This window comes from Oncorhynchus mykiss, chromosome 21, assembly GCF_057628025.1.
Source record: "Oncorhynchus mykiss isolate SJ-2025 chromosome 21, ASM5762802v1, whole genome shotgun sequence".
Taxonomy (NCBI): domain Eukaryota; kingdom Metazoa; phylum Chordata; class Actinopteri; order Salmoniformes; family Salmonidae; genus Oncorhynchus; species Oncorhynchus mykiss.
In genome coordinates, this window is record NC_143042.1 from 37125001 (window position 1) to 37142045 (window position 17045).

A 17045-nucleotide genomic window follows, 5' to 3' on the forward strand; every position below is an offset into this window, starting at 1 on the left:
TGGTATAGCAGACACATATCGGTATAGCAGACACATATCTGTATAACAGAAACATATCTGTATAGCAGACACATATCTGTATAGCAGACCCATATCTGTATAGCAGACACATATCGGTATAGCAGACACATATCTGTATAGCAGACACATATATGTATAGCAGACACATATTGGTATAGCAGACACATATCGGTATAGCAGACACATATCTGTATAGCAGACCCATATCTGTATAACAGAAACATATCTGTATAACAGACACATATCTGTATAGCAGAAACATATCGGTATAGCAGACACATATAGGTATAGCAGACACATATCTGTATAGCAGACACATATCTGTATAGCAGACCCATATCTGTATAGCAGACACATATCGGTATAGCAGACACATATATGTATAGCAGACACATATTGGTATAGCAGACACATATCGGTATAGCAGACACATATCTGTATAGCAGGCACATATCTGTATAGCAGACCCATATCGGTATAGCAGACACATATCTGTATAGCAGAAACATATCGGTATAGCAGACACATATAGGTATAGCAGACACATATCGGTATAGCAGACACATATCGGTATAGCAGACACATATCGGTATAGCAGACACATATCGGTATAGTAGACACATATCGGTATAGCAGACACATATCAGTATAGCAGACACATATCGGTATAGCAGACACATATCGGTATAGCAGACACATATCGGTATAGCAGACCCATATCGGTATAGCAGACCCATATCGGTATAGCAGACACATATCGGTATAGCAGACACATATCTGTATAGCAGACACATATCGGTATAGCAGACACATATCGGTATAGTAGACACATATCGGTATAGCAGACACATATCAGTATAGCAGACACATATCGGTATAGCAGACACATATCGGTATAGCAGACACATATCTGTATAGCAGACACATATCTGTATAGCAGACCCATATCTGTACAGCAGACACATATCTGTATAGCAGACCCATATCTGTATAACAGACCCATATCTGTATAGCAGACACATATCTGTATAGCAGACCCATATCTGTATAACAGACCCATATCTGTATAGCAGACACATATCTGTATAGCAGACCCATATCTGTATAACAGACCCATATCTGTATAGCAGACACATATCTGTATAGCAGACCCATATCTGTACAGCAGACACATATCTGTATAGCAGACCCATATCTGTACAGCAGACCCATATTGGTATAGCAGACACATATCTGTATAACAGACACATATTGGTATAGTAGACACATATCGGTATAGTAGACACATATCGGTATAGTAGACACATATCGGTATAGTAGACACATATCGGTATAGTAGACACATATCTGTATAACAGACACATATCGGTATAGTAGACACATATCGGTATAGTAGACACATATCGGTATAGTAGACACATATCTGTACAACAGACACATATTGGTATAGTAGACACATATCGGTATAGTAGACACATATCGGTATAGTAGACACATATCGGTATAGTAGACACATATCGGTATAGTAGACACATATCGGTATAGTAGACACATATCTGTATAACAGACACATATTGGTATAGTAGACACATATCGGTATAGTAGACACATATCGGTATAGTAGACACATATCGGTATAGTAGACACATATCGGTATAGTAGACACATATCTGTATAACAGACACATATTGGTATAGTAGACACATATCGGTATAGTAGACACATATCGGTATAGTAGACACATATCGGTATAGCAGACACATATCGGTATAGTAGACACATATCTGTATAACAGACACATATCGGTATAGTAGACACATATCTGTATAACAGACACATATCGGTATAGTAGACACATATCGGTATAGCAGACACATATCGGTATAGTAGACACATATCTGTATAGCAGACCCATATCTGTATAACAGACACATATTGGTATAGTAGACACATATCGGTATAGTAGACACATATCTGTATAGCAGACCCATATCTGTATAACAGACACATATTGGTATAGCAGACACATATCGGTATAGTAGACACATATCTGTATAACAGACACATATCGGTATAGTAGACACATATCTGTATAACAGACACATATCGGTATAGTAGACACATATCGGTATAGTAGACACATATCGGTATAGCAGACACATATCTGTATAACAGACACATATCGGTATAGTAGACACATATCGGTACAGCAGACACATATTGGACAGAAGGGAATATTGGGTGTGTACGTGTGTGCATGCATTTAGTTACTGCGTGTGTGTTTGTGTGTGTGTGTGTGTGTGTGTGTGTGTGTGTGTGTGTGTGTGTGTGTGTGTGTGTGTGTGTGTGTGTGTGTGTGTGTGTGTGTGTGTGTGCATACTTCGTTACTGTGTATGTATGTGTGTTCTATTTAGGGTTGCAACATTTCAGAAACTTTCCCTAAATTACCTGGTTTTCCAGAAATCCTGGTTGAAGGATACTGGAATTCCTGCTTATTTCCTCCTGATTCCAGGAATGCTCCTACTGGGATTTCGAGAAAACCATGGAATTTATTGATACTACCCTCTCACCTCTGCAGCTGGGCGGAGAGCCTGACCATGTCCCGTTTGGCTGGCACAGTCTGATGCCACTACCCTGTCGATCGTAGCCAGGCTGGCATCGCACCCCGCAGGCCGCATTGAACTGGTTATTACACACGTTGTGGATGAAGAAACCATTCCCTGGAGGAGACAGCTCTGGGCAGTACACCACTGGGGATGGAGAGGACGGAGAGATGGAGGGGAAGAGAAAAGCGTCAAAAGTGAAAAACGTTAGATGAGATAAGATTCACTCGCTGCACTGACAGATTTAGATCGACTCGGGTCAAAAGTAGTGCACTATGTAGATTGTAAGGGATAGGGTGCCATTTGGGACGCGGCATAAGTGTGTGTAGCATGGATAGTCTGGACAGCGTTACCTTCGCAGGTCTTCCCTTGGGACCTGTAACCCTGCTTGCAGACACAGTCGCTGGGTGCTGTGCTGCCGGGTTGGGAGGTGTGGTGCTGGTCAGGACACAGCAGGCAGGTACTCAGGCCTCCTGGAGTGCCCTCCGGTTTGTAGGTTCCAGGTGGGCACGCTGTAAAGAGGAGACAGAGACAAAACACTTGGTGATAGACTAAACACACCTAGAAAAGTAATTTGTTGCATGTAAAAGGACTGATCACACACACGTAAATACTGTATACATACGCAAACACAAAAATCTATCCACGAGCAAATGCCGAGATCTCTGAACTGTATTATAGTCCTGTTGACTTAGCAGTTCTGCTTTGTGTTAGAAGCATCTGCGGCTGATCAGCCAAGTCAGGAAGCTGTCTGGTTATTGAGCTAGTGAGCTTGTTTTCAAACATTCCTCCATCTACAGATGTAGGATCTTAATTTGATTGCCTTGTTGCAGAATACATGTTTTACTGCATTTGATGTTTAAAAAGGCTTCTGAAGTTTGTAATTTCCACGTTGAAATCCGACTTGATTTGTCCCTTACAAAAAATATATCAACCCCTACAAAAAGGGCCATTAATTACAATCCACGTAATAATTCACATTTCCTGTTGGTGCAGGATTATATTCCTGCTGTAGCAAACTGGTTCATATTAAGATACTACATCTGTACTGTACACAATAAATCATCCTCACAGAAAAGGACGGCCATCTGAATGCATCCCTTGTGTTACAGACCAGTTAACTCTTCATAAAGTAAGTAAATTGAGAGAAACAATTGTGATCTCTCACTGTAATGGAATGGGCTACTTTCCATACTCAATCAACACTAATCAAGCCAATGGCACACTGCATGGATTTAACAATAACATTTTGCAATATACAGTGCCTTCGGAAAGTATTCAGACCCCTTGACTTTTTCCACATTTTGGTACAGTAGGTTACATTTTGGTAGCCTTATTCAAAAATTGTTACATCGTTTTTTTCCCCTCATCAATCTACACACAACACCCCACAACAACAAAGACAAAAACAGGATTTTAGAAATGTTTGCTAATTTATAAAAAAAAAACAAAAAAAAAACTGTGGCCTCCCAAGTGGTACAGACAAAACAAATGGAAAATGAAAAGTGGATCGGCGGTGGCTAGAAGGCCGGTGACGTTGACCGCCGAACGGCGCCCGAACAAGGAGAGGGACCGACTTCGACGGAAGTCATGACAGTAGTATATGGGGCTTGGTGACAAAACGGATGGCACTGTGATAGACTACATCCAATTTCTGAGTAGAGTGTTGAAGGCTATTTTGTAAATGACATCGCCGAAGTCCATTTAATAATGATGGAGGGCACTGTGTTCTTTGGGACCTTCGATGCTGCAGAAATTTGTGCCTCAACACAATCCTGTCTCGGAGCTCTACGGACAATTCCTTTGACCTCATAGCTTGGTAAAAAAAAAAAAAAAAGATTTAACCTTTATTTAACTAGGCAAGTCAGTCAAGAACAAATTCTTATTTATACTGACGGCCTACAGAGGCCAAACCCGGACGACGCTGGGCCAATTGTGTGCCGCTCTATGGGACTCCCAATCAAGGCCGGTTGTGATACATCCTGGATTCGAACCAGCGTGTCTGTAGTGACGCCTCTAGCACTGAGATGCAGTGCCGTAGATCACTGTACCATGCACTGTCATGCACTGTCAATTGTCAACTGTGGGACATTATAGACAGGTGTGTGCTTTTCCAAAACATGTCCAATCAATTGAATTTACCACAAGTGGACTCCAATCAAGTTTTAGAAACATCTCATGGATGATCAATGGAAACAGGAAGTTTCAATGGAAATTTCGAGTCTCAAAGCAAAGGGTCTGAATAATTATGTAGATAAGGTTTTTATGTTTTTTATTTGTAATACATTTTCAAAAATGTCTAAAAACGGGTTTTCTATTTGTCATTGCGGGGTTACTGTGTGTAGATTGCTGAGGATTATATTTTAAAAAAAATATATTTTCGAATAAGGCTGTAACGTAACAAAATGTGGAACAAGTCAAGGGATCTGAACACTTTCCAACCGAAGGCACTGTATACAGTACACAGTTATCAAGAGAGCTAGACTGTCTAGGTAGACTGTCTAAGTCTAGGTATGGGCAAAGGACAGAAAACACTGAGGTAGCTTGTAACCAGAAAATACAGTACAGTGAGTGTTATAAAGAATCCATGGTGTTGATCTGACTATGTGGTGTTAAAACGTAAATAACTCCCCAACACTCCAGGGTTTCCAGGGTTCTTTTAGTGCCAAGATGCAGTCTCTCTCTCTCTCTCGCTCTGTTTGTTTCTCACCTCCACTCTTTCTATCCCCCCCCCCTCTCTTTCTCTCTCTCTCTCTCTCTCTCTCTCTCTCTCTCTCTCTCTCTCTCTCTCTCTCTCTCTCTCTCTCTCTCTCTCTCTCTCTCTCTCTCTCCCTCTCTCTCTCTCTCTCTCTCTCTCTCTCTCTCCCTCCCTCTCTCTCTCTCTCTCTCTGTTTGTTTCTCTCCTCCACTCTTTCTTTCCTCCCCCCCTCTCATTCTCTCTCTTTGTCTCCCATCTTTCTCTCCCTCCCCCTCTTTCTCCCTCTCTCTCTCCCCCAACCTCTCTCTCTCTCTCTCATGCCCTGGTGTTAGGCCCTGGGCATCGCCCGGGAATGGATCCTCCATTCCAACACACACTCATTCCCCACCTAAACACACCAGGGTCAGCCAAGTGCTACTAACCAGCCGCCCGATCAGCAGCCTGGCACAGCCTGGAACAGCCCCCTCGCTCTCACCCACATCAAATGTGTGGACTATGTGGTTCTAACTAACTGCTCTGTTGCTATTTAATCTGTGTGTGTGTGTGTGTGTGTGTGTGTGTGTGTGTGTGTCTGCGTGCGCGTGTGTGATCTGATAACTGAAGTAGCCCATACACACTCCATAATATCCACCTTCTTTGAAGTCAGAGGTCAGACAGGCCTTACATAAGCAAGCAGCAGAATGTCTGGATGTCTTCTCACTTTGAGGCTCCTGGAACCCCTTTTACAGCCTCCATTTAAAATGTACAGGAAGCCCAGTTATTTATATGTGAATAATATTTCACTTGTAGTGAAACAGTGGAAATACTGTTTTAAAGTTTCATTTTAATTCCTGGACTGGAAACTTGGTCTGGGCTGGCTGGTCGGCTGGCTCAGGTGGACACCGGGGTTAGTAACAGACTTGGGCTCGTGTTCATACAGCATCTCAACGCAGGAGAGCTAATCTAGGATCAATTACATTATGAAGAACAGACAGAAGGACCTGATCTTAGATCAGCACTCCAACTCTGAGACGCTTTGTGGATTTGGGCCCTGGAATCTTCTCTACAGGGGGAGAGTACAGAGGAACCAGACCTGCCTCTCACTGAGACACACACTGTGCGCTGGGAGCGAGGGAGAGGGAGGGAGGGAAAGAGAAGGAGGGATGGATAGAGGGAGAAAGGTAGACTAATAACTCTGAGAACGCCGAAATGAACGACGGTGTTGGAAAGAGAATGTTGTGAACTTCCAAAATGTGTACCAGCAAAGCGTACCAGTGATACATGATCCTACGTGTGTATCGGATGAACTGAATGGGTCTCCATCCTTTCATGAGTTATGTTCAGAAATACCATGAACTGACCTTAGGCAAGAAGACCAAGTGGATTTGAGACTGGAAAAGACTGACGAAAACCCTAAAAGTATATCAATAGCAAGAACCATGCAACACATCTGCTTCAGGCTGCAATGACCCACAAAGAGAGTGCTTTACATCTCCAACGGACAAATCCACTCTCTGACTCCAATCTATACCCTCCATTTGGGCAGGAAGTGGGCCGTCACGGGTCCAGTCCAGATGATCTGTACATCGGAGAGAGTACGCCCAGGCCCAGGCTAAAATACCCTCACGGAGTGGAGCAGAATGGACCAAAACTAGGGACTAATTGAAGTAGAAAAAAACTATGTGGAGCAGGAGAAGGAGAGCCGCTGCTCTACCAGCCAGCTGCGTGTCACATAACTCCTGGGTAATGAGCTTCAAACCCTCTTCCTCCCGGAAACCCCAGAATGGAGGAGGAGGAAGACAATTACAGAGTGAGTCCCTCTCTTTCTCAGGGTCTGTGACCTCGCTCTCTCTGCTGCCTGAAATAAAACACACTTACTAAATCAGTTTGGTCAGGCTGAGTGAGAGCGTGTTGTGAGTGTTTAACACTGATGGAGATGAGGATTCAGATGATAGTGTTAGTTGAAAGCTCAGAGCTTTACCATTTAAATGTCTGAAACCCGAATTATATCCCCACAGAAAGAGGAAAGGGCATAGGTTTCGGGGTCAATATTAATGAAAATGTGTGCGAGACGTCAATACTCAAGCGCACGGGGACATAGTGGTAGGATGTCGGGAGGACTTACAGTAATTGTCCATCATTTTTAGCACAGTACCAGACAGCTTCGTCTCCCTCACTTCTTCCTCATAAAATGACGAAGTGAGTCATTTCGACTGGCCCGCGAACCAACCACAGGAGCCAAAGAGGTCTCTAAAGGAGCCAAAGGAGTCGCTATCACACGGGAATCTTCTTTATCTCTGGAGACCGCCGCGAGCCTGTCTTCGATTAGTGGGATCGAAACAGACAAACGGAAACCCTGAACGTGAATCCTGAAGAATACCCAGCACATCTGCACATCTCTGTTCCCACCCGACAGACAGCATCATTTCTATCTCTGACTGACAGATTCGCTGAGTCTAACAAATCCCTCTGTGCTTCTTCCTTAGTTCATCTTTCTCTTCCCATGTGGGGAACAAAGGGGGAACATACTGCATAAATCACTGTTATTTTGTTTGTTCTCTGAAAATTGCCATAGCTATCCTTTTAAGTCTAGATAAGATAGGAAACCTATGTGCAGACGCAATGCCTGTGGTCCTCCTTTGTAAATGGGTGTACGCTGTAGCCTAAAGCCTACTGTACGCCTTTTCTCTTCTAAAGACTAACAATTGAGACAGAACAAGTCAAACACACATCTGAACGGTCTCTAACTCTGGACCGCAGACACACCACTTGTGGCCAGACAAGGCCTCGTGTTGTGATTCTGTTGGGTGGGTTTTAAATCCCTGTGCTTTTAAAAGAGAAAACAACGTTCACACGCAAGGACACTTTCTGTTCTTAACAATAACATGACTTCACATGCATTAAGACTGCAAACCGACACTGAAAATGTCCAGTTAGCCGGGGGTAAAAAACTTCACACATAAATACCAAGGAAAAGACCAAGGAACTGTAGCTACATGATAACATATTATACACCTCAATGTGACATATTGTCTCGAGGTCAACAGAGGAGTTCATGTCAAAAAAGGCAACTGATACCGTGGACAAATTTAGTTTGAGTATCCAGCACTCCTAGGGTCATAGGGCACACTAACACACTAACACACACACACACACACACACACACACACACACACACACACACACACACACACACACACACACACACACACACACACACACACACACACACACACACACAAACACACACACACACACAAACACACACACACACACACACCTCCAGTCCCCAATCACTGATCCTTCTGTCATCTTTCTCAGTTACCCTTAAGTTATTAACCGTGACACCGTGGCCACCACCGGTTTCCATGACAACAGCACACACACACACACAGCATTCCCTAATCATACAAAGGCCTTATGGAATTCCGAGGCTATAGCCATAGTCACAGAAAACCATAGAGCTGTAATGTACCACTGATATGAGGACTGGTGTCCAGCTGCCCAGATGTCTGGGAAGGGGGGATACAGTGGCCCATCTGGCAAGGAACATTGGGGGGGTGGGAGGTCTGGGGGGAGACTTTCATGGGAAAACCCCTCCCCAGATGTCTCTCTGGATCCTCCAGACTGGTGTCCTGGATGGGAACTGTCGTCCAACGTCTGTCTTTCCTTCCCTGTTTAGCTGCTTACTGCATCTCATCCCCATAGAAATCTGAGTTTACCCAAATTGCTACATACCTCTGGTGGATTTTCTTGCACATTATGGTTGCGTCCCAAATAGAACCTGATTCCATATGTTGTGCACTACCTTCGACCAGGGCTTTGAAGATGCATACTATACACAAAAAAAAAAAAGATGCTATCTAGAACCTGAAAGGGTTCTGCGGCTGTCCCTATAGGAGAGCCCTTTGAAGAACCCTTTTTTACAGGAGGAACCTTTCTGGTTCCAGGTAGAACCCTTTTGGGTTTCAAGTAGAATTGTTTCTACAGAAAGCTCTACATGGAACCTACAAGGCTTCTAACTGGATCCAAAAAGGCTTCTCCTATGGGGACAGCAGAAAAAACCCTTTTTTGTTTCCAGCTTCTTCAAGTTAGTCCAAGAAAACAAAGCAAACACCCACTAAAATAACAGAAAAAACACAGGTTGATCTTGTTCTTAGAAGATTAGTTGCACAATGCGCACGTGCGTGCGTGCGTGCGTGCGTGTGTGTGCGCGTGTGTGTGTGTGTGTGGTGCAGGGTTCCCCAACTGGCGGCCAATGATTTTATTTGCCCCCCAAAGTTTTCTGAGCAAAAATATTTATATTATTATTTGAATTTTCATTGATGGACATTAAAGACTCTAAAAACACCAGGAAATCAGCTCAAACTGATTTTAATTTAGGAAATCTGTTCCCAAGTATTCCCAAGCTTAATAGGCTGCATTTACACAAGCAGCACAATTCTGATCTTTTTTACACTATCTGGTCTTTTGAACGGTCACATCAGATATTTTTCTGAGCTGATATGATTGGTAAAAATACCAAATTAGTGAGAAAAGAAAGATCCGAATTGGGCTGCCTGTGTAAACGCAGCCATAGAGAGACATACTGTATGTGATCGTGTCCCAATCTAATCAAGGTTTGAAATTATTATTTTCTACTGAAATATATTTATTTGGGCTTCATGTGGTCAATTATTTGTAACTATGTTCTGCCCACGGCTGAATATATTTGGGGACCCCTGGTCTAGCGTGTTTATTGTGAGTGTGTGTCTAGCGTGTGTCTGTGTGTGTGTAGCATGCCTGTCTCTGTCTTCGCCTTCTGAGTATGTGTGTTGTCACTGTGCCCTTGTATGGTAGGCCTCTGGGCAGCCCCCAGGAAGAGGAATTAGAGCCCATTTAACAAAGGGTGTTTCTACTCTGTGTAAGAGCAGTTAGGCTGAGCCTGACGCTACTGGCAGTTTCACGGCTGCTCGTATTTCAAGCCGCCCTGCACACACGCAGAACACACAAATTAGCACACACACACACACACACACACGCACACACACACACACACACACACACACACACACACACACACACACACACACACACAGCCTGTTTACAAAAAGAGCTGCGTTTGTTTTACGGACCTTTCACCGAGTCCCTGTCCTCCATCAGATTCCCTCTCTCAAAGTCATCAGTTAAAGCTTCATGGACCTACAGTATAAGGCTACACTTATACAGGCAGCCCAATTCTGATCTTTTTTCCAATAAATGGTCTTCTGACCAACCTTTTGACCAATATCAAATCCTTTGACATCAGATACTTTTCAGAGCTGATCTGATATCTAATTATCTAATTAGTGAAGAAAAGAGCAGAAAAGAGCAGAATCGAGCTGCTTGTGGGTTGTTCGGGTGCTTTTTGGACATGAAAACTCTTTAAGAAATTCAATTTATAACATCTCTTCATTCACCATTGATTTGCACGGAGGATGTGTTTAGCCTACGGAAAAACACCTTTTCTCATCTCAGGCAATAAAATCCTATGAAGTAAGATAATTTAACCTTACTAGTATGTAACTGCCTAACTATTTAAAATCAGGTTTGAGATAAATCCAAAATGATGTATTTGATCAAGTATCCTTGTACAATTAAATTCACATATAACATCAAACGGATAAGGTTACTGTTGGGCCTCTAACAGGGTTGACGAAAACACAGCATCAAAATGACTTTAAAATGATGGAGAAACTTGGAGAAATTTCTGGATTAAGTGAAATGTCGAGAAGGAACCTGCAAAGTAAGCATTTTGTTGGAGGACATATACCATACATACAACTAATAACACTTGAAACTGAATAGGGTGTTGGGCCACCGCGAGCTACCAGAAAAGCTTCAATGTGCCTTGGCATAGATTCTACAAGTGGACCTAAACCATGGCAGGAAAATGCACACCACACCATAACACCTTGTTGCGTTGTGGCCATAGACATAAACTCAGCAAGAAAAGTAACGCCCCTTTTTCAGGACCCTGTCTTTCAAAGATCATTTGTAAAAATCCAAATAACTTCACAGATCTTCATTGTAAAGGGTTTAAACACTGTTTCCCATGCTTGTTCAATGAACCATAAACAATTAATGAACATGCACCTGTGGAACGGTTGTTAAGACACTAACAGATTTAAGGCAATTAAGGTCACAGTTATGAAAACTTTGGATACTAAAGAGGCCTTTCTACAGAATCTGAAAAACACCAAAAGAAAGATGCCTATGCTCCATGCTCATCTGCGTGAACGTGCCTTAGGCATGCTGCAGGAGGCATGAGGACTACAGATGTGGCCAGGGCAATAAATTGCTATGTCCGTACTGTGAGACGCCTAAGAGAGCGCTACAGGGAGACAGGACGGACAGCTGATCGTCCTCGCTGTGATAGACCACGTGTAACAACACCTGCACAGGATCGGTACATCCGAACATCACACCTGCGGGACAGGTACAGGTTGGCAACAACAATTGCCCGAGTTACACCAGGAACGCACAATCCCTCCATCAGTGCTCAGATTGTCCGCAATAGGCTGAGAGGCTTGTAGGCTAGTAGGCCTGTTGTAAGGCAGGTCCTCACCAGACATTCCCGGCAACGTCGTCTATGGGCACAAACCCACCGTCGCTGGACCAGACAGGAATGGCAAACAGTGCTCTTCACTGACGAGTCACGGTTTTGTCTCACCAGGGGTGATGGTCGGATTCTAGTATATCGTCGAAGGAATGAGCGTTACACCGAGGCCTGTACTCTGGAGCGGGATCAATTTGGAGATGGAGGGTACGTCATTGTCTGGGGCGGTGTGTCACAGCATCATCGGACTGAGCTTGTTGTCATTGCAGGCAATCTCAACGCTGTGTGTTACAGGGAAGATGTCCTCCTCCCTCATGTGGTACCTTTCCTGCAGGCTCATCCTGACATGACCCTCCAGCATGACAACGCCACCAGCCATACTGCTCGTTCTGTGAGCTATTTACCTCAAGACAGGAATGTCAGTGTTCTGTCATGACCAGCGAAGAGCCCGGATCTCAATCCCATTGAGCACGTCTGGGACCTGTTGGATCGGAGGGTGAGGGCTAGGGCCCTTCCCCCCAGAAATGTCCAGGAACTTGCAGTTGCCTTGGTGGAAGAGTGAAGTAACATCTCACAGCAAGAACTGGCACATCTGGTGCAGTCCATGAGGAGGAGATGCACTGCATTACTTAATGCAGCTGGTGGCCACACCAGATACTGACGGTTACTTTTGATTTTGACTCCCCCTTTGTTCAGGGACACATTATTCAATTTATGTTAGTCACATGTCTGTGGAACTTGTTCAGTTTATGTCACAGTTGTTGAATCTTGTTATGTTCATACAAATATTTACACATGTTAAGTTTGCTGAAAATAAACGCAGTTGACAGTGAGAGGACGTTTCTTTTTTTGCTGAGTTTATAATCCATAGAAGGGTTTTGGAACCTCTTGCCCTGGCAATTTGACTGTTAAACTCATCGGTACACTATCAAAGGCTGCCAGTCCTGAGTTGAATGGGAACTGCCATCTATGGATTATATTTCTATGGTTGGTTGAGGCTGTCAGTTTGCCACATTTCAAAATACTATCGCGGGAAATACGTACAGTTTGGAAAGCAAACTGCCGAAAAGAGAACGCTAATCTGCAGAACCAATAGAAACAATCTTTTCTGAACAACTCCCAATTTTGATCGAACAGTATCTTAGATTCTGATGTCTTCTGTCACGTAAACGACATAGAATTGCATGAAATGCATTCATGAAAGGCCAATTGTTTTACGGACCCAGCAAAAAAGAAATCCCCATGTGTGGAAATCCTGAAAATGCCTCTGCTCAACTGTATCCTATGCCACATTTAAAATGTTATGGTTTAAGTATTAGGCTTCTATGCACCGAATTGCATCTTTGTGCCTGGATTTGTTTACAGAAAATTAGGGTGTCCCGGGAACATGGGGGGAGCTATAAAAACCCAAAGTCCAGGGGCCTATGATTTCTTAATCCGGCCCTGACTCTATGGGAGACACAAATTCTCCCAATAACTGAAACAACTAAAGCTTGATATTGTCACACCCTAATCTGTTTCACCTGTCCTTGTGATTGTCTCCACCCCCTCCAGGTGTTGCTTATTCTCCCCAGTGTATTTATCCCCGTGTTTCCTCTGTGCCAGTTCGTCTTGTATGTTAGTCAAGTCAACCGGCGTGGTTTTCCCCAGTACTCCATTTGTGATTCTCTTTTCGATAGTTTTCCCGATTTTGACCCCTGCCTGACTCTGGACTACTTTCCCGCCTGCCTGATCGTCCTGCCTGTCCTGACCTTGATTCTGCCTGCCCTTTGGTACCTTGACCCCTTTGCCTGTCCACAACCATTCTCTTGCCTTACCCTATTGGATGAATAAATATTGTAAGACTCCAACCATCTGCTTCCTGTGTCTGCATCTGGGTCTCGCCTTGTGTCATGATAGATATAGAGCGAATCTTTCTGCATAACTCTCAAGCCAATAACTCAGCAAATAGGCTCTGTTTCTCTCAGGGGTGATGGCGCCAGTCCAGTCTGGCACCGTCCACCCATTGACTGCTAGGGGCATCTGCCTCCTCCACAACAACAGAGCCCCCCCCCCCCCCCAAAAAAAAATCTCCTCCAGTCCTCAAATAACAACAGTAACAGAAAAAAAACACAAATCTAAACCTCCAACCCATCAATTTAAGAAATGAGGAGGCCCCCTCTTGACCCTCCAACTTCTAAGTGTCCTCAGAGAATCTCAGGCATTCGCCAGGACGGTCTCCACTGCCAAAGAAAAATAATGTTTTTTTGGACCGTCACGCCAATGTTTGTTGAGCAACTTGTTGACTTTTGGCAGTTTTTTCTTTCTTTCTGTGGACGCGTTGCCATTGGTTGTTGGGGAGGGTGGGGTGGGGGAGGGTGGTGGGGGGTGGGGGTTGGGGTGGGGGGAGGGGTAGAGGCTCATAGTTAGGAAGAGATCCTTCATGGTAACGTTTACATAACCTTAGCAGACACACGCACACACACACACAAACACGCATACAGGCAAACGCATACACACACACACAGCTGAAGAAGTGTGTGTAGGGTGTCGTCTGACAGTGTAAACACGTGTATTGTATTGCTTCCTAAGGCAAGCTCCAGACGCCCATCTATCATATTACTTCTATAGTAGTTATTGTTTTTGTATGAATGGGCCATAGCAAGTAGTGTATGTGAATATAAGTCAAAACAGAAAAAGGGGTTTATGTCTGATCCCGGTAACATCAAAACTGACCTGGGTTCAGAATAGCTACGAGTGAAATTGCTCAATATAAAAGACAAATGTTTGGTTTACATTGTCCAACCAAACGCAAAGCAGGTCATTGGCAAGACAATGCTACTGGTGTTAGCCAGAATCTGGATTTTCAGATTTGGGAGGCCTCAAAAGTACAGCGGAAAAGTTTGAGCATTTTATCACTTTATGTCTGGCTCAGGACAAGTCTACACCCCTGAACTGAAGCTCACACTCTCCCAGTGATTCTCTCTCTACGGACCGTAGCTCTGTTGCCGATCCAGCAACTCACTGACTCGCTGGATAAGGACAGGAGTACATCAATCAGCCAGAGTGCGGTGATTCTCTCTCTACGTATCGGGGCCGTTTCTGGACCCTGTCCGTCTCTGGAACCAATCGTCTTTCACCCTGAGATGGGGAACACTGTAGCTGTTCTCTGTCTGTTTGACCTGCCTGATCCACAACTCAGTGGGTGGCTGGGTGCGTCCCAATAGTAATTGGGCTATCGGACGTTTCCACCATCTTTTTTAAATTTCCTTTGAAGTCAGTGAAGGGGAGTGAACAAGTGCATACTTCAGGAAGAAGGAGAGATAACTGGGACATAACCTTTGAGATAGGGAACATTGTACCTTGTTGTCTGACACAAGACTCTGTGAGAATGCGGGGAGCGAAGAGCTGGAGAGAGTCGGATAATGAATGGACTGTTAGGGCTTCTCATGCATTCCTCTAGTCCCATACCAAACGCTTGTCCCGATCGCATTTACACTACATTATTAGTACTGCACACAGGAGACGTAACATGGGGTTAGAGGAGAGGAGGAGGAGGAGGAGGAGGAGGAGGAGGAGGAGGAGGAGGACGATTGCAGCATTCATCCTCTTCCCTGGAATTCTCTATCCTTTCCAGCATATCCAAGATTCCTATCCTTTTCCTCGTTTTTGTCACTTTTATTCCAGCGTCTGATTTATGTGCACCTCGAGGCTTCCTCCTCCTAGAATCTCATCGGTCCAGTCTGACGAGAGCAAATATTTACATTGTGAGCTTAGAGGAAATAACCCCCCCCGGGTTCACGGTAGACTCAAGCTGGCACACGTCACGCACACACACACACGCACACACGCGCATGCACGCACGCACGCACACACACACACGCACACACACACACACACACACACACACACACACACACACACACACACACACACACACACACACACACATCTTGGACATCAGTTTTGATCATTTTCAAAAGTAACACAATAAAATAACAATAACGAGGCTATATACAGGGGGAACCGATACCGAGTCAGTGTGAGTGAGAACAGGTTAGTCGAGGTCACTTGTGCACGTAGGTAGAGGGAAAGTGACTATGCAGAGATAACAAACAGTGAGTAGCACCAGTGTACAAAACAAATGGGGGGGGGGGGGGGGTCAATGTAAAGAGTCCAGTGGCCATTAGATTAATTGTTCAGCAGTCTTATGGCTTGGGAGTAGAAGCTGTTAAGGAGAATTTTGGTTCTAGACTTGGCGCTCTGGTACCGCTTGCCGTGCAGTAGCAGAGAAAACAGTCTATGACTTGGGTGACTGGAGTCTTTGGCAATTTTTTGGGCTTTCTTCTGACACCGCCTGTTGTATAGGTCCTGGATGGCAGGATGCTTGGCCCCAGTGATGTACTGGGCCGTACGCACTACCCTCTGTTGCACCTTACGGTCAGATGCTGAGCAGTTGCCATACCAGGCGGTGATGCAACCAGTCATGCAACCAATGGTGCAGCTGTAGAACTTTTTGAGAATCTGGAACCATGCCAAATCTTTTCAGTCTCCTGAGGGGGAAAATGTGTTGTGCCCTCTTCACGACTGTCTTGGTGTGTTTGGACCATAGTTTAATTTTTTATTTTTTATTTTTAATTTTACCCCTTTTTTCTCCCCAATTTTGTGGTATCCAATTGTTGTAGTAGCTACTATCTTGTCTCATCGCTACAACGGGCTCGGGAGAGACGAAGGTTGAAAGTCATGTGTCCTCCGATGCACAACCCAACCAAGCCGCACTGCTTCTTAACACAGCGCACATCCAATGCGCCGGAGGAAACACCGTGCACCTGGCCACCTTGGTTAGCGTACACTGTGCCCAGCCCGCCACAGGAGTTGCTGGTGCGCGATGAGACAAGGACACCCCTACCGACCAAGCCCGGGCGACGCTAGGCCAATTGTGCGTCACCCCACGGACCTCCCGGTCGCGGCCGGTTACGACACTTAACCACTGCGCCACCCGGGAGGCCAGACCATGATAGTTTGTTGGTGATGTGGACACCAAGGAACTTGAAACTCTCAACCGACCACTGTTGTGTCGTCAACAAACTTAATGATGTTATTGGAGTTGTGTTTGGCCACGCAGTCGTGGGTGAACAGGGAGTACAGGAGGGGACTAAGTACACACCCCTGAGGGATCCCAGTGTTG

General features: G+C 44.6%; 1 protein-coding gene across 6 annotated transcripts in view; it reads right to left on the reverse strand.

The window, feature by feature from the left end:
* The window catches only part of svep1 (sushi, von Willebrand factor type A, EGF and pentraxin domain containing 1), a 132941-nt gene that overhangs the window by 60329 nt on the left and 55567 nt on the right, over positions 1 to 17045 (reverse strand). For all 6 annotated transcript variants that reach the window (XR_016490317.1, XM_090214558.1, XM_036957868.2 and 3 more), the window contains 2 exons: positions 2978 to 3136; positions 2592 to 2771 (listed from right to left, as the gene is read on the reverse strand). Coding sequence is in view for 4 of the 6 variants with exons in the window: in XM_090214558.1 (XP_090070684.1) it covers positions 2592 to 2771; positions 2978 to 3136 (339 nt within the window). In the remaining 2 variants the exon portion in view is untranslated. The remainder of the gene's footprint in view (positions 1 to 2591; positions 2772 to 2977; positions 3137 to 17045) is intronic.